Genomic DNA, 22,440 nt, shown 5'->3' on the forward strand with positions numbered 1-22,440 from the left:
CAGACCAGTGGAAAGAAAAGTTTGACTGTCTGTTAGTGTGCGTACCTGTCTCTGTCTGTCTGTCTGTCTGTTAGTGTGCGTACCTGTCTCTGTCTGTCTGTCTGTCTGTTAGTGTGCGTACCTGTCTCTGTCTGTCTGTCTGTCTGTTAGTGTGCGTACCTGTCTCTGTCTGTCTGTCTGTCTGTTAGTGTGCGTACCTGTCTCTGTCTGTCTGTCTGTCTGTCTGTTAGTGTGCGTACCTGTCTCTGTCTGTCTGTATGTCTGTTAGTGTGCGTACCTGTCTCTGTTTGTCTGTCTGTGCATTAGTGTGCGTACCTGTCTCTGTCTGTCTGTCTGTCTGTTAGTGTGCGTACCTGTCTCTGTTTGTCTGTCTGTGCATTAGTGTGCGTACCTGTCTCTGTCTGTCTGTCGGTCTGTTAGTGTGCGTACCTGTCTCTGTTTGTCTGTCTGTCTGTTAGTGTGCGTACCTGTCTCTGTTTGTCTGTCTGTCTGTTAGTGTGCGTACCTGTCTCTGTTTGTCTGTCTGTGCATTAGTGTGCGTACCTGTCTCTGTCTGTCTGTCGTTCTGTTAGTGTGCGTACCTGTCTCTGTTTGTCTGTCTGTCTGTTAGTGTGCGTACCTGTCTCTGTTTGTCTGTCTGTCTGTTAGTGTGCGTACCTGTCTCTGTTTGTCTGTCTGTGCATTAGTGTGCGTACCTGTCTCTGTTTGTCTGTCTTGTCTGTTAGTGTGCGTACCTGTCTCTGTTTGTCTGTCTGTCTGTCTGTCTGTTAGTGTGCGTACCTGTCTCTGTTTGTCTGTCTGTCTGTTAGTGTGCGTACCTGTCTCTGTTTGTCTGTCTGTGCATTAGTGTGCGTACCTGTCTCTGTTTGTCTGTCTTGTCTGTTAGTGTGCGTACCTGTCTCTGTTTGTCTGTCTGTCTGTCTGTCTGTTAGTGTGCGTACCTGTCTGTTTGTCTGTCTGTCTGTTAGTGTGCGTACCTGTCTCTGTTTGTCTGTCTGTCTGTTAGTGTGCGTACCTGTCTCTGTTTGTCTGTCTGTCTGTCTGTCGGTCTGTTAGTGTGCGTACCTGTCTCTGTTTGTCTGTCGGTCTGTCTGTCTGTCTGTTAGTGTGCGTACCTGTCTCTGTTTGTCTGTCTGTCTGTTAGTGTGCGTACCTGTCTCTGTTTGTCTGTCTGTCTGTCTGTCGGTCTGTTAGTGTGCGTACCTGTCTCTGTTTGTCTGTCTGTCTGTCTGTCGGTCTGTTAGTGTGCGTACCTGTCTCTGTTTGTCTGTCTGTCTGTTAGTGTGCGTACCTGTCTCTGTTTGTCTGTCTGTCTGTCTGTCTCTCTGTTAGTGTGCGTACCTGTCTCTGTTTGTCTGTCTGTCTGTTAGTGTGCGTACCTGTCTCTGTTTGTCTGTCTGTCTGTCTGTCTGTCTGTTAGTGTGCGTACCTGTCTCTGTTTGTCTGTCTGTCTGTTAGTGTGCGTACCTGTCTCTGTTTGTCTGTCTGTCTGTTAGTGTGCGTACCTGTCTCTGTTTGTCTGTCTGTCTGTCTGTCTCTCTGTTAGTGTGCGTACCTGTCTCTGTTTGTCTGTCTGTCTGTTAGTGTGCGTACCTGTCTCTGTTTGTCTGTCTGTCTGTCTGTCTGTCTGTTAGTGTGCGTACCTGTCTCTGTTTGTCTGTCTGTCTGTTAGTGTGCGTACCTGTCTCTGTTTGTCTGTCTGTCTGTTAGTGTGCGTACCTGTCTCTGTTTGTCTGTCTGTTAGTGTGCGTACCTGTCTCTGTTTGTTTGTCTGTGCATTAGTGTGCGTACCTGTCTCTGTTTGAGGAAGTCCAGCGCTATTTGGACATTCTGCAGTCGATGAAATCTCATGCGTCCCTTTTCTCTGGGCTGAAAAAAAAACAAAAACCAGAGGAGAGAAATAATGAGGAAAGTCAACAAATGCGTTTAAACCCCATGTTTCTTTTAGTGACGCAAAAGCAGGAGGCAGCCGTGAGTGCAAATAAAGCTGAATTCAATCCACACAATCCATGAAGTAAGAAGTCAGCGCGGTTGTATTGACATAAGATGCTCCTCTGGGGGGCGCTGTCTTCAACAGGAGGAGTTAAAGACATGCCAAAACTCACAAGCAAACTTCACCCAAACCATGCTGGTTTAGAATGAAAACATCTTTATTCAAAAGCACAATTTCACAAACAGACGTCCATGTTATGGTTTAGAGGGAGGAAAGTTTAAGAGAAAGAGAAAGAAAAGAAGAAGTAGAAAGAAAACCAAAACCAAACACACACACACACACACACACACACACACACACACACACACACACACACACACACACACAGCATCGCAAAAAGTAGATGATTGCAGGGTGCAGATGTGAGTTCACACTGTGCTGGTAAAAAGAAGATACACTCAGGATTAGTCATCACTTCAGCAAGACTGAAATAATAAAGGGGAGAGGAGGGGAGAAGAGGAAGAGAGTAAGAGAGGATAGGAGGAGAGTAAGAGAGGGGGGGAGGAGAGAAGAGGAGGAGAGTAAGAGAGGAGAGGAGAGAAGAGGAGGAGAGTAAGAGAGGGTGGTGTATGTGTTTTATATGCTATACATTACTAAGTGCAGAATTTGTTTACAATAAGCTGACAATTTACTTCTTTATAATATTTTTTCATATTTCAGAAAAAGGTTTGAAATCCTGAACTTTCAATATCCTCTATAAAGACTATTATGAATTTACAACTAACCAGTGATGGTGTTATACTGGACTGTGTTTCATCCTCATGGAGGGAACATCTCTCAGTATAATATTACATATAGTATATAAATCCAAATTACAGCCTGAATAAGTAACATAGTGACTATAATGACTCTCTCCTGTCATTGTAAAGGTAGAAGCTGTTGCATTCGATTACTAATGAAGCATATGATATAACTTATTTTATTGTACACAATTCATGCATAATAGTAGTAGAGCATTGTTGGATGACAACTTCAAATCTTTAAAAAGTTTAATAACTTTTCAGGATTAACAACCGTGTTTCTGAACTGTCCGTCTGTCTGTCTGTCCGTCCGACTGACTGTCCGACTGTCTAATCGTCTGTCTGTCCGTCCGACTGTCTAATCATCTGTCTGTCTGTCTGTCTGTCTGTCTGTCTGTCTGTCTGACTGACTGACTGTCTGTCTGTCTGTCTGTCTAATCGTCTGTCTGTCTGTCTGTCTGTCTGTCTAATCGTCTGTCTGTCCGTCCGACTGCATAATTGTCTGTCTGTCTGTCTGTCCGACTGTCTAACCGTCTGTCCGACTGTCTAACAGTCTGTCTGCCCGACTGTCTAATCGTCTGTCTCTCTGTCCGACTGTCTGTCTAATCGTCTGTCTGTCCGTCCGTCCGACTGTCAAATGGTCGGTCTGTCCGTCCGTCCGACTGTCTAATCGTCTGTCTGTCCGTCCGTCCGACTGTCTAATTGTCTGTCTGTTCGACTGTCTAATCGTCTGCCTGTCCGTCCGACTGTCTAATCGTCTGTCTGTCCGTCCGACTGTCTAATCGTCTGTCTGTCCGTCCGTCCGACTGTCTAATTGTCTGTCTGTTCGACTGTCTAATCGTCTGCCTGTCCGTCCGACTGTCTAATCGTCTGTCTGTCCGTCCGACTGTCTAATCGTCTGTCCGACTGTCTAACAGTCTGTCTGCCCGACTGTCTAATCATCTGTCTGTCTGTCCGTCCGACTGTCTAATCGCCTGTCTGTCCATCTGTCTAATCGTCTGTCCGTCCGTCTGTCTGTCTGTCTATCCGTCCGACTGTCTAATCGTCTGTCCGACTGTCTGTCTGTCTGTCCGTCCGTCCGTCCGACCGACCATCCATCCGTCTCTTCACAGGAACAAACAGTAAACACTGTTTGTTATGAAGCTGTCACCCAACAGAATGACGGCCTACATGTGGCGTCACACAGTAACATCGCAGCATTGCATGGTGTCGTGTGCAGCCCAGAATGCTGGTCAGAAATCAGTAGCACAGCAGTCGCATGCAGCCTCACAGCTCCACCTATTGGGGGGGGGGGTTGAAGCTGAAAGGTCAGAGGTCAGAAGTGAGAGGTGGATGGGGTTTCATTCGAACGTACTCCCTGAGCTCCTTCCTCCTCCTGCTCATCCTCCCCTCCGAGCAAGATGAGAGGGGGGGCCCGCGAGGCGTATGCCCTTTTCAATGAAGGGCCGCTCTTCTGTTGCTATGGTAACATAAGGGGAGGGGGAGGAAAAGGGAGACAGAAAGAGACGGAAGAGGAAGAGGACATGTAGTGACATAAAGAGGACAAAATGAAAGGGGGAGGAGCAAATGAACAAAAGGGATAAAAGTACCACGACTGTAAAAAGTATGTTCCCTTAACTCACTCACTCACTCAGGTCATTGTTCATGAGGGTGACGGGTCAGGAAGGAGCATGTGTGTGATTGTGTGTGTACATACGCAGACCAGAGTCAGTCGGACTCCGTTAGTCTGCCCGTCCGCCTCTAAACCGGCCTGCGTCACCCTGCGGCCCGCCTGTCTGTCAGCATTAGGACTTAAGGCTCTTACATCACCACGGCCAGCAGAGACCGGCCACCGCGGATCAAACCGCTGCGTTACGCTCAGCTCTGTGTCAGCCTGGAGCACCTGGAAACGTTTCCACTGCCTCTCTAGCTCCAGTGGGATTTTTACAGAGTGCACGGAACATTCTCAGGACTGTGACGCCTCGAACCGGGGACGACAGGGTGTGAGACGGAAAACATTACAGAGCGTCTGTGGGTGTGTGAGTGTGTGTGTGTGTGTGTGTGTGTGTGTGTGTGTGTGTGTGTGTGTGTTTTTGTGTGTGTGTGTAAGAGAGATAACCATACATACCAGGGTAACTCCAGAGAGGACCTCCAGCAAGGAGATCAGGTTGTGTCCATCCCTCAGGTCCTCGTACAGGTCTGTGATGTGCTTCCTCACCTGAGCGAGGAGGTAGGAAAGAAGAAGAGGTAAGGTGAGAAGGGATGAAGGGAGGACGAACAGAAAAAGTCAATCCCACACTCCAATCACCCCTCTGTTGACTCAACACTGTTGACATCTGCCAAGCCGACGGCCCCGCAGCTGACGGCTACTGCAGGTTGCCGGGGCCAACAGAGACAGAGCGCCAGCTGTGGCCTCTCGTCTCTGTTGCCATGACAGCGCCCTCGCAATGAGTGGGGTGGGCTGGGGGGGGGGGGGGGGTGACACAGCAGCCTGGTCAGCACCAGTGACAGTTTTGTTTGAAAGTGGGACACTCGGTGAGACAGAAGTGACACAAGTACTAAATCACATCATGTTGTCATTTTGACAGCGTCATGTGACAGCTTCCCTATATGTTATGTGAATTAAAGGACTGTAGATTTAAATGTATAACTGTGTGACTTAAATCCATTGTTTTATTTAGTTTATGAGAGCTAGAAATTGTGCTCTTCACCTGCTCTCTGTACGTCTTTGTATTTGCTGCTTCATCAGAAAGCAGACAGTGGAGAGAGACGGAGGTGGGCATGCAGCAAAGGACGCTCCTACACAAAGTGTCTCAATATTGTTGCTTCAAAATTGCACATCCACCCGAGGATGGATACTGAACGGGCCTACCGGGTGACCTGCACAATGTCACTCTCACTCGAAGAGACAAGTAGCAGCCTACAAGAGATGAAAAGGGGCTACGAAGAAACAGAAAACGACTACAAAGAGACACAAAACGACCAAAAAAACACACAAAATGACGTCAATGACACCAAAGTTATCTGAGGAACACAAAACAACGAAAAAAGACACAAAATTACTACATAATCAGGAAAGGGTGGAAGGCGACTACAAAGAGTCAAAACACCAACAAAACAGAGGCTGAAGCGTCACTCTGCGTGTCTCCCTCCTATAGGTAAGATAGGTGTGGGGGGGGGGGGGCTTTTTCCATGTCTGTCCCCCAGGGGCCCACTGTCTCATAATCCTCCTATGGATCCAACAAGGTACCCGTCTACCTGCATTACTGTGATTTCACTGCACCGGGAAAAGTTGTGCTGCAGTCCTGGCCTCAGGACAAGAAACCGTACTACCACATTTCACCACAAGAGGGCGAGACCGTCACAAGAGTAAGCTGAAGGACTTCCCTGTCAAGCTAAGTCATGATTTACCAAATGTTGAATCAATATATCAAACATCCTAACACTTCGGAAAGACGCTCTACAATGTGACTTCAGGACAGAAGGCCTCTGCTGTCCTCTGAGGTTGAAATTGAAATTGTCTCTGGCTTGAAACTGCAGCTCCTAAAGTAACAACATCCCTCCACTTGTCCTCAGTGACCCCCTTTTCTTACTTCCCCATCATTCTCCCTCCCTCGCTCCCTCTTCTGTGTCACACTCTCACCCTCCTGTTGGAGGTCGACATCAGACGGGAGCGCATGGAACGAGTGTTAATTAGAGACACTGACTGGAAATGAGGAGCTGTTTTTGTCTTATTGTGTCTCGGTGTGTCAGAGCTCGTGTTTGGTTCCAAGTCAGCCTGGATGAGTGGATTCCTCTGTCACCGCCGTGTTTAATACCAGCTTACTGGAAGCCCACCCCTGTGGTTTGAAATGAAACCATTTGAATCGCTCAATAAATCTGAAAACACTGTCAACAGAATCGATCCATTGTCTCCATGTTTTTAGTCATAACATGTATAAATCAGGCTATGAATGATATCTGAACAAACAAGTCTCACAGTTGACCAGTGTATGAAAATAACAATGTTTTAGCCAGAAGTGTCTCGTCTTAACAGTGCTCGACATTCCACTCTCCTAGGCCTAAACATGTTCGGCCTTTGCTGATTGGTGTTTGCATTGGTCGTTAGCATACTGAGCTACAGAGCGGCTAACAGTCCTCCATCTCTGTGAAAAGCCTCTCGCCTCCTCCCGACTTCTTCTTAAAGCTTTGCTACCGGATTTGAGCTCACCGAGTCAACAACCCTGCTGGGTCAAAAGTGTGTCACCGCTGTCAACACAGCGCACACCTGAGCAGCCAAAGACATGCCAGACGTGACACACTGAGCAAACAAGGATGATGTCACCCAGCAGGAAGCTGAGGGCAGAGGGCACCTGTCCGTATCCGTCTCTTTATCTTTCCTTTAACGTCCATTCTCGCTGTCTCATGAGCTTATTTTCCATTCCGTCTTTCTTTCTTAATCTTTCCTCCCTCTCGACCTCCGGTCTGTTTTCTTCTGTTTGTCTGTAAATCCCTGCCGATAGGGCGGAGGTTTGTAGACTCAACAGAGCTGGCTAAGAGACAACAGATGATGTAGGACACAGAACTATTTCACCCCGCCGTCTATTAGAGAACACAGTGTTTGGACATCTACTTTCTGACAGCAGCAGCTATTTCAACAGATGAGACAAGAGGTATTTCTCCTCTTTCCTCTGCTACCCATGTTTTCATGTCCTCCTCTCCTCTCCATCCTCGTGTCCTCCGTCTCACCCTCCCTCCTTCCTCTCTCGCTACGACAGTAGAGTTCAGCACTCCCTTTAATAATCACAACATGACCTCTGTGCCAATGTAACGGCTGGCAGAGAGTGTGTGTGTGTGTGTGTGTGTGTGTGTGTGTGTGTGTGTGTGTGTGTGTGTGAATAAAAAGACAAAGTGTGAGAGATGGTGCATTATGGGAGCTGGAGACACTGTCTACATTGTCCCTCTTCTCAGACTGTTTTCTTGCTCTATATGGAACATGTCTGGTAGTTATGAAGGTTTTACCAACGTCTTAAACAAATATATTGAAATAATAATCATGTAAAACAGAGAAAATCTGCAAATCCTCAAATTTGAGTGAACGAAACAATAACTAAAATGGTTGACTTTTCTCTCACACATATACACAACCAATAAAATCAGCAAATCGGGATGAAATTGAGATATTTGTTGACTTAAATACAAAATAATGTATCTATTCTGTTTCAAAGCTTCAACATTACTCACTCAGTCTTCATTTCTTTCGCTCATGTAATGGTTATTTTCATTATCAATGAATCAGCGGATTATGTTCTCCATGAATCTTCTTCAAACATTTTTGTAAAATAGTATTTGTTGAAATTCTCATTACCTCCCGACAGCAATCAATAAATCAAATCAAAAAATATGCGGATTCTGTGGCTGTCGCAGGACTGTAATAATTCGGGCCGAATGAAATGATTGGACGGGCTTCCTTCCTACCTACCTAGTTGACTTATTCAAATTGTTTGTGTGTTCCCAACAACAGTCCAAAACCCAAATATATTCATAAAAAAAAAAAGAAGTTTTTTGGTGGAAGAGCCAACACATTTTGGGGCATTCTGTGTTAAAAAATGAGGTAAACATTTATCAAATCAAAGTATCTGCTCCTATGCAATAGAACAGAAACATCCCATTCCACATGAACGGGAGGTGCAGTCCCAGCCGCCTCCGTCTCTGACCTACATCTGCAGTCCGCTCACAGAGGCACAGTCACGGGCAGCGGCGTGACGACAGTCGCTCCAGAGTTATGGGGTCACACGGACGCTTCACTCCCGGGTCATGTGACAGAAATACTTCTGCATTCTGCTCTCCTCACCGCCTGCTACACATACTGCACTTTATGGACGTGATAGAAAGGGCATGTGTGTGTGTGTGTGTGTGTGTGTGTGTGTGTGCACAGATATGACAGTATGCACATGTGTTATAGTTTTACTGTGAAGGGCACAACAGTTGATCTTATTCAGCTGAATGGACATTATGCAGCTGTCAGATTGAATGTGTTCAGTTGTTTCTTTCTATTGATGCCTTCCATTGCAACAATCTCCTCCAGGACCACGGTGGCGAGACAAAGACGACGTTTTATAATCTCATTCAAAAATCACATTTAGTTTACTCGCCACTTCGCTGCTCAACATGACGGCTCAACGCGGCAGGGCGATACGCCGAACAATAAAACAAATGCCTTAATATGGATATTGAGACGATATTGTAGGGTTGACCATGTGGATATGATGACTAAGTGGGTAAAGGCAAATAATGGAGCAGCTAGAACAGTCTGGAATGTTCAGAAAATGACATCACTTTACTGTAGAGCAGCCTTCAGAACCAGGAAAAGACAGCACTTATGCCACATTATGATATTCGATATCAGGTCTCACATCCCGATATTCTCCAGCCCTCGACAAGCTGCATAGAGCCATTACTAACAGTGATGAAGCAGACAGCCTACAGACTGCTCAGACAACATAACCACAGGACGGATAGAGAGAGAAGAAACAGACCAGCAGGAAGTGTTTTCTTTAAAATATAGATATATATATATATATATATACTGTATATATATTTATTACGCCAGAGAGCAGGAGACAGGGGACAGACAGGATGGTCTACACCACAAATAGAAACAATTACTGCTTCATGAAGCCAATATTCTGCTATAAAAGATGCTAATGGATATGGAGGAACACCTGAGGCAGAGGGAGAAGATGGAGAAGCGTGGGAAATGTCTTGGAGTTTGTCACATATTTTCACCATAAAGGTAACTGTGAGTATTATGGGAGTAAGGTGGTAGGTGCTGGTGGCATTCTTTCACATGATGGGTATCAAATGAAGTACTCTACTGGTATCGGCGTCACTTTAAGGGTTCTGGAATTGGTACTACTATTGTGCTCAGTTGGTTGCCTTTATGATGGGAATGAGCAGCACAATAAACCTCATCTCAGCCACGTTTCCAGGACATGGATTTACAGTCCTAGAGACTTTTCACTCCACTGGTTTTCAAATAAATGCTATTTGAGAAGGTGTAGGAGGTCACATTTTAGAACATGGTACATGACATATTACTGTGTATCTTTGAGACATAAATGGAGGATTATGTGACTCATAAATCAAGTTTTATTATTTGTTTGGTCCAATATGATCAAGTTCAAGACAAATTCTTCAGCACAATATTTGTATTCAACTGTAATACAAAATGAGCCCGACAGTGACACATACCTTGATGAGATGCTTGTTGACCCACTTGGTGAAGGTTTTCTTCTGCACCCTGTCCCGCTCATCTGCAGAACAAGAAGCAAAGAGAGAGGACGGGGGGTTAATGACATCATCCAAAATCCAGCATGGCTGCTGCAGCCAGCGGGATCGCTCCACTGAGCAACGTAGATGACGAGGTCTCTCACACACACACTCCCTGTGGAGAGTGTGTGTGATGATGGAATACACTGTATTGATTTGTGAACCACAATTTGAGAGGGTCTTCTGTTCTCACACACACACACACACACACACACACACACACACACACACACACACACACACACACACACACACACACACACACACACACACACACACACACACACACACACACCAGCTGCTTGTATTGGATTACTCTGCCTCTAAGCCTTTTGGTTGACACGTACTTCCATTTCTTTATTTCATAAAAGACATAACTAAATGTAACTGGATAAAACTCACTCATGCGTGCATTCATAACACCTTGAGGATGACTCTTCTTCACAGTCACTACATGTTTCTCATCTTCCTCAGCAGTGAGGTTAAAGACAAACACTGTAAAGGTTCTCTGAGTTCACAGACTCAAAGTCCTGTTGATAAGATCCTCCGTATCTACAAACGTGACCTCTTATAAAGGAACAGCCGTCTTTACTAGGATTCAATTAGATGACATCATCCTGAGTAAGCTGAGATCTATTATTTTATCATTTTTTATACTGTAGAGCTTCCTCCTCCTGCAGTTCCCCGTCTAAAGCTTTAACCATTCTCTCTGTCTGCTCCCACCGACTCTAACTGAAGTGTGATCTGCAGCGAGGCAGACCTCCAGAGGAGTGAGGCAGTCAGGCCAGGAATAGAGCCTGATGCTGAGCCACCACTGTGTTATCTTCCCCCTCTTTACCACCACCTCTTCCTCCACACCAGCTCTCTTCCTATCCAGCCTCTCTCCGCTCGTATCAGTCCGTCTGAGAGAACACAGACCTGCTCTCCTTTTCCCGCCGCTATTATGTAACTTCTTGCCGATAGGGTTAAACTCCCTTTCTTGTGATGTTCTTCAAAACAGCTTTAGGCAACATGAGGGATACAAAATGCAATACATGTGCAATGTACAGAGACAGGCTACGGAATTCAACACGGTAAAGTCCGTTAGTTAGTGAGCTACGTAGTTATCTTTCCCCGACTGACAGAAAAATAATCTGCAAAATTAGAAAAATTGAAAGAAAACAAACAAATTATTCGTTTGAGTCAAATGTCAAGCAAAAAAGCTAAATATTCTCTGATTAAAGCATCTCATTGGTGGTGATTTGACTTTTTGTCAAACAAAACATTTGAAGATAAGAGAAATAAGATTTAGTGATGACATCACACTCTCCTGGTATCCAAGAAGAGTCCAGGCTCTCACCAAAGGCACTGGTTTTAATTTGTCCAAAAGGGTTCTGTTTAGGTCCCGAACAGACGTGAAGACAGTCCAACTTCAGCTCAACCTGTTAAGGCTCTGGCTGACTCATGTCTGACGAGTGTCAATAGGGTTCTCAGACCCCCCTGTGTTTGCACACTGGTTGCAGCCTACAAGACATTTATTAGACATCAAAATGAAAACAACAGCTGTACGGGAGGAAACCCTACTAATCTTGTGTACTGCAGACATATACTGACATATACATATACTCTCTCTCTCTCTCTCTCTCTCTCTCTCTCTCTCTCTCTCTCTCTCTCTCTCTCTCTCTCTCTCTTATATATATATTTTTTTTATATATATATATATATATATTAAAAAAATCTATAATTCTGTAGTCATAAATCGACAGAAATATGTTTTTAAAAGGTGTTTAAAGTATGAAGTTTTTCCCCAGGATGACAAATCAAGTTTTAGCTGTTACTATAAATGTAGTGAAATAAAACGGTTATTTGTCATATGTCACTAGCTCAATGACAGAGGAGTATTTTCCCTCCAGTTTGTCAAACAGCCAATCAGAGAGCAGCCTGCTGCAGGTGCTTCCCCCTCCTGCCAGCTGTTTATCGGTTGCCATGGAGAAGCCTTATGGCAGAGCAGCCATGTGGAGAGATAGACAACATCACTTCCTTCAAAGACGACTGGATGAAACTCAGCCAACACACACACACTCGCACACACAGGGTGTCACAGAGTTTACATAGAGGGCAAGCCCTCCAAGCAAAGAACATATATTTCAACACGCTGTTGCAAAATAGTTTCACCACTGCAACACGCCTTGCTTCCCAAACCTGCCGGGGTAGCTGAGCTAGTTAGCCCGGAGGAAACACTCCGCCTTTTGCATGTAATTAGGTCACTCACTCACTCACTCACTCACACACTCTCACACACTCTCACACACACACACACACACACACACACACACACACACACACACACACACACACGCGTAAATCGATTCGCGTAGGTGGGCTAATCAGGCCATAAATCCAGCAGTATTATTCTTACAGAACCATAGACGCGAGAAGAGTTGAGGCGTGTGAGTGACAGCCACGGGCAGGCGCTCATTCATCTACAATGGAGGCCGTTGTTAAGATGCACACGCACACACGCACACACGCACACACCCTTTCCATGCTGTCCAAACACAACAGAACACACACTTTGTCCCGACACCCACAATGATTGATAGAGACCACATTAAGCGTAACTGTCGTCACTGGTGTTTGTGCACAAAGAGGAACTGTTCCAACACACAGTGAAACACGTGCTACACACTGGCAGCATGTAAACAACGACTGTATGGGCATGTACACACACACACACACACACACACACACAGACCTGCACAGCACATGAGCGAGTACAGGTGAGCGTTGAGCTGACACTCGTCCCTGTAGTCCGTCCACATCGTCCTCCGATCAGGGCTTCATTCTGATGCCGTCGGTGCAAATAATCCCAGACGGAATTGGGATATTTATAGCAGTGAGACGTGTCTGCCGACCGCGTATCCAGGAGCTGCAGGGTGAGAGTGAGAGGCAGAGCACCGGCAGGTACAACCAGTTTTTTCGGAGTTTCTTCCTCTTGCAATGTGGCTCACACGTTCCCTCTCTCCTCAAACCCTCGCTGCCATGGCGGCCTTCTCCCTCCGTCTCCCCCACTCTCTCCCCAGCTGCTCTCACACGTGTGTGTCAAAGTCAGCAGGCGGCTCCTCCCCCCTGTCAGCCAGGAAAAGGACGTCCCCTCCCCTCCCCTCCCCTCCTTCACCTCAGTTCTACTTCCTCGCCAGGCAGCGGCACTCCTCTCGCTCTCTGTTTCCAGGCCACAGCAGATGGTGGCTCTGCAGAGCTGCAGGGGTGCTTGCTCTGTTTATCGGCTCTCTGTGGTTTCCCCCTTCCACAGCGCCTCGCTCTGAGTAGGTAAGCAACCCTAAGTCCAGAGGGACGGGCGGAACCGGAGGAGAAAAAAAACAAACAATTCTGTGCAAATAAAATGTCTTTTTAAGTCCCAGACAAATCCATTAGAGGTGATGTAATCCACTTCTGAGTCGTCTTAGCATGCCACAAAAAACACTCAAAAAACATACAAGTATGGCCTGTTCTAGTTCAACACACGACTCTTCACGTCCAAGCTGACAGAAGCCAGACGCAGTGGCTCCCTGATTCCTCCATTTCCTCGCCTTCCCTCCTGCTCCCTTTCACACGTTTCCTTTCCTTAAGAGGCAAACAAGAAAACAGTCCCGAGGCATTTTCAGCTCTTAGCAACGAGAAGCTTCTGTTAGCTTTCCCGAAGAACACTGGGGCAGAGACCGAGACTTGGGCTGAGATGGACTTTAGTCTCAGAGAGAGAGACAGAAGGGCCCGGCGGATTTGTGACGTCGTATAATTTAATAACAGAAGGAAAAACAGGCCCGAGCGGAGTGTGTCTTGGGGTGTGCACAGCAGAGCCGGGAGAACATAATGAAGAATAGTTCTGGCCCGGGTCCAGACGAGTGCTCTTCAGGCAGCCACAGTGAGCGGTCAGCAGTGAACGAGAAGACTAACGCCGCCTGGCGCCGAACACATCGTCCAATCAGGACGAGGCAAGTCCCGGTCCTTTCCGCAGCAGACAGCCTCAACTCAAGATTTTCATGAGACCGCTCTCTTCCCTTCTCACTTGTTTCTTGCAGTGTCTCAAAATAGCTCTGGAGACAGCGCCGACGCAGTTTGTGATTAAATTCTGCTCTGTCATGTTTGGGTTGTTTTCTTTAAAAGAGACAGAAACAGAGGTGGGGAAGCAATGAGTCTAAAAAGCTCTGCTGAGGCCTGTGAAGGTCATGTGACTTGGTCAGGAAGTGAGGACAGGCTGGTATGACAGCAGGTGTACGGTTTACAGTCACACAAGCGCCTCCTCTTCCTCCTCCGGCTGCATCACTCCTTCATCTCCGTCCCTCCTCCTTTTGGCTCCTCCTTCTTCTTTACTCCCATCAGGTCCTTCCTTCCCTCCGAGTGAAGCGCTCCTCTCTCTCTAAAAATACCCGACTGAGCTTACGCCTCTAATACCAACGCAGAGTGCTGCTTATCCCTCCCTCCCTCCTTCTCCCCTCCCTCCCTCCCGTTGTCGCGTCTAATCTCCCCCCGTTCTCTCCCTCTCTGCTGCCCCGTCTTCCCGGCTCTCTCGCTCTTCTTGTGATTCGATCGTGGGAGGGATGTCTCCGAGTGTACCCCCTTCTCCTCTGCCGGTCCCGTCAGGTCGTCTCCCCTTCTTTCACTTTCCCTTTCTGTTCCTCTCTCAGCCAGGCTGGCTCCCAGGGTTCATTTATCCTCCTCTTCCTCTCTGCTGACACTCACAGGCTGGCAGCAGCCTCCATCCCTCCTTTTTCATTTTGTTCTTCCTTTCCCTCCGCTTGCTATCCCAATTCTCTCCCTCGGAGATACGACCGTTGAATGCTAACTGTGTGCGAAGCAGGACAAGGTCAGTGTAGATCTGCAGATCAGCTGACTGGATGAGGCAGGAAGTTGTTGTCTAAACGTCCAGTATTTAGTCAGAATCAAACTCTCCCTCTCCCTGCTTGGTAGCCACCACATGGTATCCCACTTACACTCTAATAATCAGCTGTTCACCTTAATGTATTAGGTCATGAGCACAAAGGTTTCTTCATGCAAAATGACATCAAACCAGACCAGGCCTCCACTTCACTGCATTTTTCTCATCGTTTTGGTAGTTTATTTCATTGCGTTTCAGTAATTCAGTTTAATACATAAAGTATCTTACAGGGTGGACATCAGTGCCACCGACTGTGATTCTGGCAAATTCAGACAAAATCATGCAGGTTCACCAGAAGCTCCTTCAGCTCAGACTCCACAGCAGACAGACCCAGACCCGGCTTTGCTGCCACCTTGGACCTGCAGTCAGAAGCCTCAGAGAGAGGAGGAGAGGTCGGCGCCCGGCAGCAGTGTCTCCTCCTCCTCCTCCAGGAGCAGAGCTTCTCCTCTCTGCTCCTCCGGTCTCCACTAGGAGTCAACATCGACACCACACTGCTGGAGACCCAGACCGTATTGCTGGGCCTCACAGGAGGGAAGGGAGGCACGGGAGAACCAGAACCAGGACTGAGCGGGGCAGACTGTCAGACCCTGCTGCAGTACAATGAGAGGTTTTCTAAAGGGACTCTGAAACACTACCGCTTTCATCCACAGGGAGCGCCAAAGTCTACACAAAATGAAAGTTCCTCGTAGTAGCTTTAAGTGCAAGGCTTAGCAATTTCAAAGAAAGTGTAAACCACCATGAGTTACACGTTGCATCGACTCACACCACAAAACGTACAGATGCATAAGATGCTGCACACCAACACACACACCCTACCACGCTTGGCCTACCACTGTGACAGGGCTCAGCTTCCTGTCATGAGAAGAAATACACACACACACACACACACACACACACACACACACACACACACACACACACACACACGCACGCACACACACACACACGCACACGTGTACACACACACACACGCACACGTGTACACACACACACACACACACACACACACACACACACACGCGTCTCATCTAGAACCTAAAAACAAGATCAAACAAGCAAGTAAACATGAAAGTCAAGTTTGACGCCTGAGTAAAGTCCTGCCTCACTCCGGTCTCAACATATTACTCACAGAGGACACGCCTCTAAACATATATTACTCATCATCAGAGACTCACTCAGGAAGATAGCTTTCAATAGACCTTAAATGCAAATCTATGACCGACAAAATATTCAAGAACAAACTCAAACAGCCTCATGAACCCAACCACAGCTGTCAAACATCCTGATCCAAGAGTGAGGCACAATGTGCACAGCACCCTCAGCTGACCATATAAGAGGACAACATGTAGGGAAAGTGTTTTAGAAAGTGCAGCAATACAAGTTTTAGTACTACTTCCTGTTGAGGTTTGGTGCTGAAAAGATGGTAAAAGCGTGATTCTATCTTGGCCGCCTTCAGGCCCACTGAGGACGAGTGAAGTCTCACTTTAATTAGGAGACGTTCATTCGACTCTTTGATTATCTCTCAGGTTTTTAAAAATCTGTGTTTCTCACTATTATCCCACCTTTCCTCTCTACTTTGTTTAAATAGTTGGACTGTTTTCTTTGGGGTTCTTTACCTCTTTAACACATTTACTCCCCGTCTCTGCACTCTTGTCTCTCTTTCCATCCCCGTGTCTCACTATCGATGGACCTCATTGATCTGCACCGTTCTGTCCGCCAGGCGTTTCTCCCCTGGTGAGTCTGAGCCAATCGTTGCATTCGGATCAAATTAGACACATGTCCCCAACCAATGAATTCGGCCTCATTTTCCAGAGTCAGCAAACGGCGGATTTGAACCAACACTAGCTGCATTTATATGAACAGCTGAGCAAAAGGTATAAAGGTCAGTGCAAACACCGTGTCACAATGGTTTGGATACAAAACAGGCTGTTACATAATGAGCATTTGTATCACGCTTTGATCGGATTATTAGCGATGAGGCTAATCTAAATAGCTCGTGAAATATAACAAAAAGAGCCAAATATGGAAGATTCTGCTCCACTGACTCATGCAGATGAGATGCAGCAGTCGAGTCCTGCTGCACGAAATCACAAAAGCTGTGTCTCCCCGTGACAGGAGACGAAACAGGAGAGACCTATGCGCTCTTTACGGCACAAGCTGCTTTACATTCCACTTTGGCTAAAATAGAAAACATGGCGTGACATCCTGTGGCAAGCTACGGCTCTAGCGTCCTGCTAACTGCCGTACAAACTGGTTTAAAAGCTTATGGAAAGCAACGCAGGTGCTAAATGCAGTGATTTAAATGAAGACACTGATAAGTGACAAAAAAGTGACACAGCAGAAGAGGGGTGGAGCCTAAACAGGAAGCACATGGAGCTAATGGGAGATCTTACAGGGAAGAGACAAATCATAGCGTGAGCACGAGCAGTCAAATAGGAAACAGGAAGACAAACTGGACGGAGACGTTGTCAGCTGCAGTTTACCTGCTTCAAAACCGGGGACCCGTCGTCGCCGACGCCGACAGTAAAACCAAACTCCAGCTGCTGTGAAGAAGTGGAAAGTCACCACCAGGATGGGCGCCATGACGCCGGGGTCCGTTAGAAAGTCCATCTCGTCTCACTGACTGTGAGGCGTCAAAACTGTCAGGAAGCCAACAAGCTAACAACAATGGTCGCACAAGTCCAAACGGCTGACCTAAAAACTAAAGTTACTGCATCTCCACCGACTGCAGGCTCATGGGTAAAGTCCCAAAACTAGTTGAGTCCACACAGGAGAGACTTTTACACAAAGTTTCTAAAGTTCAGCCAACAGAATCACGAGGACTTTCACTTCTTCTGTTTGGACGCGACACAAAACCAAACCCGTCGTCTCTACAGCATCTCTCCACTTTCAGCACATAACCGTAAGCAGCTAATAACTTCTGAGTTCTCCTCTCCATTCAGAAGCCCTCCCTCTCTCCCTCCCTCTCTCCCTCCCTCTCTCTCTCTCGCTCTCTCTCTCTCTCTCTCTCTCACACACACACACACAATCTCACTCGCTCCCTCACACTCCAACATTGAATTCCATTCCTCTGAAACAAGCGACCAGACTGTAGCCGTTGCTGAGCGCACCGTTATAAACCGGTAAATACATGAAATGGGACTAAATAGATGGAAATGTGTGTTGTGTGTGCGTGCGTGTGTGGTTACCTCAAACTCTCTGAAGGAAACCACATGGGAGATACCCTCATGCCCTTCTTCCTGTGTTAATGTCATTTGAGATATTTTCTATATGAGTGCAACACATCACATTTTTTATGTATTTAGTTGCATGCAAGTTGCATTTGTATGTGTGCAAACGCTGGCAGCAGTGTGTGTGTGTGTGTGTGTGTGTGTGTGTGTGTGTGTGTGTTTACCTCTGTTGCTATGTGTGAGCAATGCATCCTGGCTGTGATATTCATTCATCGCTATCTTTGAATGATGTCTGCTGACGGCGTGTTCAAAAGCTTCAGACAGAGAGGGGTCGATCAAACCAAGGTGATCATGGTCTGTGTGTGTGTGTGTGTGTGTGTGTGTCACAGAGACATCCCGGCGTGATTCAGCATGGTGATGCATGATTCAGGCTGCAGACGGAGGTTCTCCAGTTGCTCTCACCTCGCAGAGAATTGTGCGTATGTGTGGTGGAGTTATCGACCGGGCTCTGAGGAAAAAAGGCCACGGACGTTTCGGTCCTAGCAACCTTCAGTCACATCAACACAACCACCATCGCTATGACGACGTGTCGCTGCTGTTAGGAGGGGAATCTCACATTTGACCCCAAAAGATTCATCTAAAAGAGAGTTCGTCATTATTTAAATGAGATAATGATCCGATAAGAGAGTCATTATTTCTGTCACATGACAGAGGCGGATGTATGAGAGGAAAGTAATGAGTTTCTTTCCTATTAGTCATTTCCTAATTAGCACAATTATCAGATAACATGAGGTAATGGAGATGTGATCCTGATGCCAGCTGTTAATCCGGTGCTTTCCAGTTAGTGACTTCCCATTTAAGACAGAACTACATTACCCAGAGTCCTTTCTGCCGCTAAAAAATTACCCTTGGGCCCGAAACATTTCTCTAAATATAATGACGTTACAAAATTTCTAAAGGGAGCATCCAACAGTGTTGCAGTGTTTGGAAAGCGGAGAGCTGAACTACATTACCCAGAGTCCTTTCTGTAAAAAATGACCTGATAAAGCTTGGCCCCTAAATCTAAAAGTAATAAAGTTACAAAGTTTCTAAAGGGAGCATTCTACAGCATTGTCTTTCTTGAAGGAATCAGAAAGCTGAACTACATTACCCAGAGTCCTTTCTGTCCCAAACTCAGCAAATACTCAAACTCCCACAACATAACAATACAACTGTATTCAAGCACTGCATGTATTGAAAAATGGAAAGATTAGAAAGCCTGCCATAAAAGCAACAAATCTAAATAAATCAGAGTGACAAACTGGAACAGGGAACAAAGTGAAAGCGAGAGGAGGCTAAAGAGGAACTTGTAGCAGCTGCATGTCTCTTGTGGTAGAGAGTGTGAAGCTGCCACTGTGGGGCAGGAGAGACCAACATGTGTGTGTGTGTGTGTGTGTGTTGGTCTGCACCACGTAACACTCAAACCACTGACAGCACAACCAGTGTCACATTCAGCACCCGAAAACCAGCAGCATTTATGGATTTACTTTAACGTTCTCCTTGACTGTAGTTTTACCACATTCCTCAAAAATTAAAAGCTAGATCTACTTTCTTTCAGCCAACTGTATTTCATTTATAACTCATTTCACATCATTATAAAGTATTTGTACTCACAAAACATCCTTTGAGCGCACATTGTTACATCACCTCAACATGCTGCCATCAACTCACATAATTTATTTGATTTTAAGATATTTTGCTTTGCTTTCATCGGTATATTTCTTGCTCCCAGCCATCACATGGTGCTCTGTGCATGTCAGCTCTCAGGGTCAAGAGGTCAGGGGTCTGATCTCACGTGCCCTCGCAGCAGAAAACGCTTCGTCCGGAAACTTCATCCACGAACATACACGGATGTAACCGGGGTGTAACAAAGGCCTCGGGGGATGATGTCAGACTACGGCATGAGCTCCACGCCGGAGGAAGGAAAGAGGAGAAGAAAGATGGAGGGAGAGGATGAAAAAGATGGCTGTTGTAGGACTCGGCTGCTTTCATTGGGAAGTGACCCTTTTCAACCAGATGTGACAGGATATTAAATCATTTTTAATATGTCTCTTCTGTTTGCTGGCGTGTTTCTCTCTGGTGGGTTTTTAACGCAGCAATGTGTCTCCATCCCTCCCTCCCTCCCCCAGTCCAGCTCGATTCTCCCAGTCAGCATCCTTTACATAGACAAGGTCACCCTGACACACACACACACACACACACACACACACACACACACACACACAGAGAGAGAGAAATATGGCGTACTTTTGCTGTCCTGTGCCCTGACAGTAACACAGAGAGATGAGAACCATGAACTGGATCAGCGAATGGAAATACAGACCGCAGCGCTGCAGAGATGGTGGTATCTACATTACAACCTTTTGTTGTATCATTTGTCTTTTCTCATACCAATGAAACAGGTCTACTGTCAGGACACGAGTCTACATTTGTCAGAGGTAAAGTTCATGGAGGCACACAGCGTTTAAAGACCTTTAAAGACGAGGGCTGGGTATCAAATCTCGACACATTTTTGGGACAGACTCGAGTGGCTTAAAGCTGGGGTTGATCTTTGGAAACAAGCAAGAGAAAGATAGATTTAAGAAAAGAAAGAAAAAAAAAAACAACACAAGCAGCTAGCAGCACTAGCTCCTAAAGTTGCGAAATCCAGAGAGAAAGTCGTCAAATCAGCAACACTTCAGGGCTCCCTCCAAAGACACTTCTCCAAAATGATCATTATGAACGTAAAGGCAAAGGTTCTTCTCCGGCTGCTTTGTGTTGAGACAAAATGTGACACTGATGCGTTATGTTCTCAACATGAGAGGTGAGGCAGCATGCCTGCTTTGTAAGCAATGAGGAAGCAGGAAAAAATAACATGTTGTGATGAAGGGCAGAGGGGAGGATGAGAGGAAGGACACATCAGTGATAAATCCTCTAACCTTGAACTTTCATGTTCACGTAGCTGCAACAAGGCAGCTATTCTGAGACTCGGTCACCACACAGCTGCATGCGGAGTGACCGTGACACATCAGCGCCGCCGGCCTCCCACACCGTTTCCCCCGGCAGCCGCGTGACCTCGGACCTCTCCAGAAACTCTTCCTGTTTGGGACACGAGTCCTCCAGACCTGACCTGTCCACTCTGGGGCTGAACCATCCAGACTGAAGCACATGGGAGGTTCCAGACGTACAGGGAACAGGGTGGGTGTAGATGACAGGAAGCTAAATCAATGGGAAAAGTTCACTGGCATCCTGAAACAGAGAGCGCGATGCAGTGGTTCCTCCGTTTGCAGCGCAGTGATAAATACTTGATGTTTATCTGCAGGGAAAGTTGGAGGATACTTTGAAATGCATCCAAACTTTGAGACAGACTCTCCCCTGCAGTACCACACTCTGCAGATAGGGGGCAGACTGGGTCCAGTCACAGAGGAGCACTTTCAGTTTCCCTCCATTTGTTGCAGCATTGATTATTAAACATCTTATTCAGCTAAAAACGCCCTAAAGAAGGGTTGGTCTCACACTTGGATCCAGGTCCAGTACTCTGTTACTCAGGACTGAATGTGTGAAGTTCAAACTCTTCAATCTGTTAACTTTGGTTCAGTCGATTTACTGGCTTTATAAGTAACCAGTTTAAAGTAATTATGAAACCCAAACTGTTTAATGTTCGGTGCAAGATGAGCTCATGATCAGTAAAACATTTACACACAGACACAGTTTGACTCCATCCACATGAGTGGAGTTTGGCACCGCTGGGTCAAGCCTCAGCCTGTTAGTTATTCAGGATGGACGACCACACAGCGAGGAGCTGGACGTCACCATCGCTGGAGCTGATCCGAGGCTTCACTGCAGATAACTGAACAGCAGCAATGACTTCTTTTGATCATTCAGGGTTAGGAAGATTGATTTCATTGCTATTCAGTAATAGTTACGCAGTAATATTTTAAGAGGCAGGTGGATGTGAACACTGAAGGTGTGGGAGCCAATTAGTCAGTTAGTTAGTGAAACTAATAAGCTCTTGAAATGCTACAAAAACTAGAAATGACTTGAAGGTGAACTGTCCACATTCAGTGTGCGCTCTGTTCCCGGCTGTGGTCTCTCTTTGTGTCGACAGCTAAGTGAGTTATGTTGTGACGGGAGAACTAAGCGGATCGCTGGTCCCGTTCCAAAGAGCAGACAGGAGTCCTCCGACAGAGACAGACAGACAGCGATACCCAGAGATGCCATTAAGAGATTACAGGGGAGGAGGGGACGGGTGGAACAGGAGGAGCGTGGCCCCCCGACAAACTAACAAGTACGGATTAACAGGAGTCTAAAGGA

The 22,440-nt window shown here is 46.4% G+C and overlaps 1 protein-coding gene across 8 annotated transcripts in view; it reads right to left on the minus strand.

Moving 5' to 3' along the window:
* The window catches only part of macf1a (microtubule actin crosslinking factor 1a), a 219,256-nt gene that overhangs the window by 120,533 nt on the left and 76,283 nt on the right, over positions 1-22,440 (minus strand). For 7 of the 8 annotated variants that reach the window (XM_068710875.1, XM_068710876.1, XM_068710874.1 and 4 more), the window contains exons 3-5: positions 9,946-10,007; positions 4,841-4,930; positions 1,792-1,869 (exon numbers count right to left, since the gene is read on the minus strand). In XM_068710875.1, coding sequence (XP_068566976.1) covers positions 1,792-1,869; positions 4,841-4,930; positions 9,946-10,007 — 230 coding nt within the window. Of the gene's footprint in view, positions 1-1,791; positions 1,870-4,087; positions 4,193-4,840; positions 4,931-9,945; positions 10,008-22,440 lie in introns of all 8 variants that reach the window. The other variant, XM_068710870.1, reaches the window with a different exon arrangement.

The sequence above is a fragment of the Cebidichthys violaceus genome, unplaced genomic scaffold (genome assembly GCF_023349555.1).
Source record: "Cebidichthys violaceus isolate CVI_PGR_0920_01 unplaced genomic scaffold, fCebVio1.0.p SCAF_16, whole genome shotgun sequence".
NCBI classification, from domain to species: Eukaryota; Metazoa; Chordata; class Actinopteri; order Perciformes; family Stichaeidae; genus Cebidichthys; species Cebidichthys violaceus.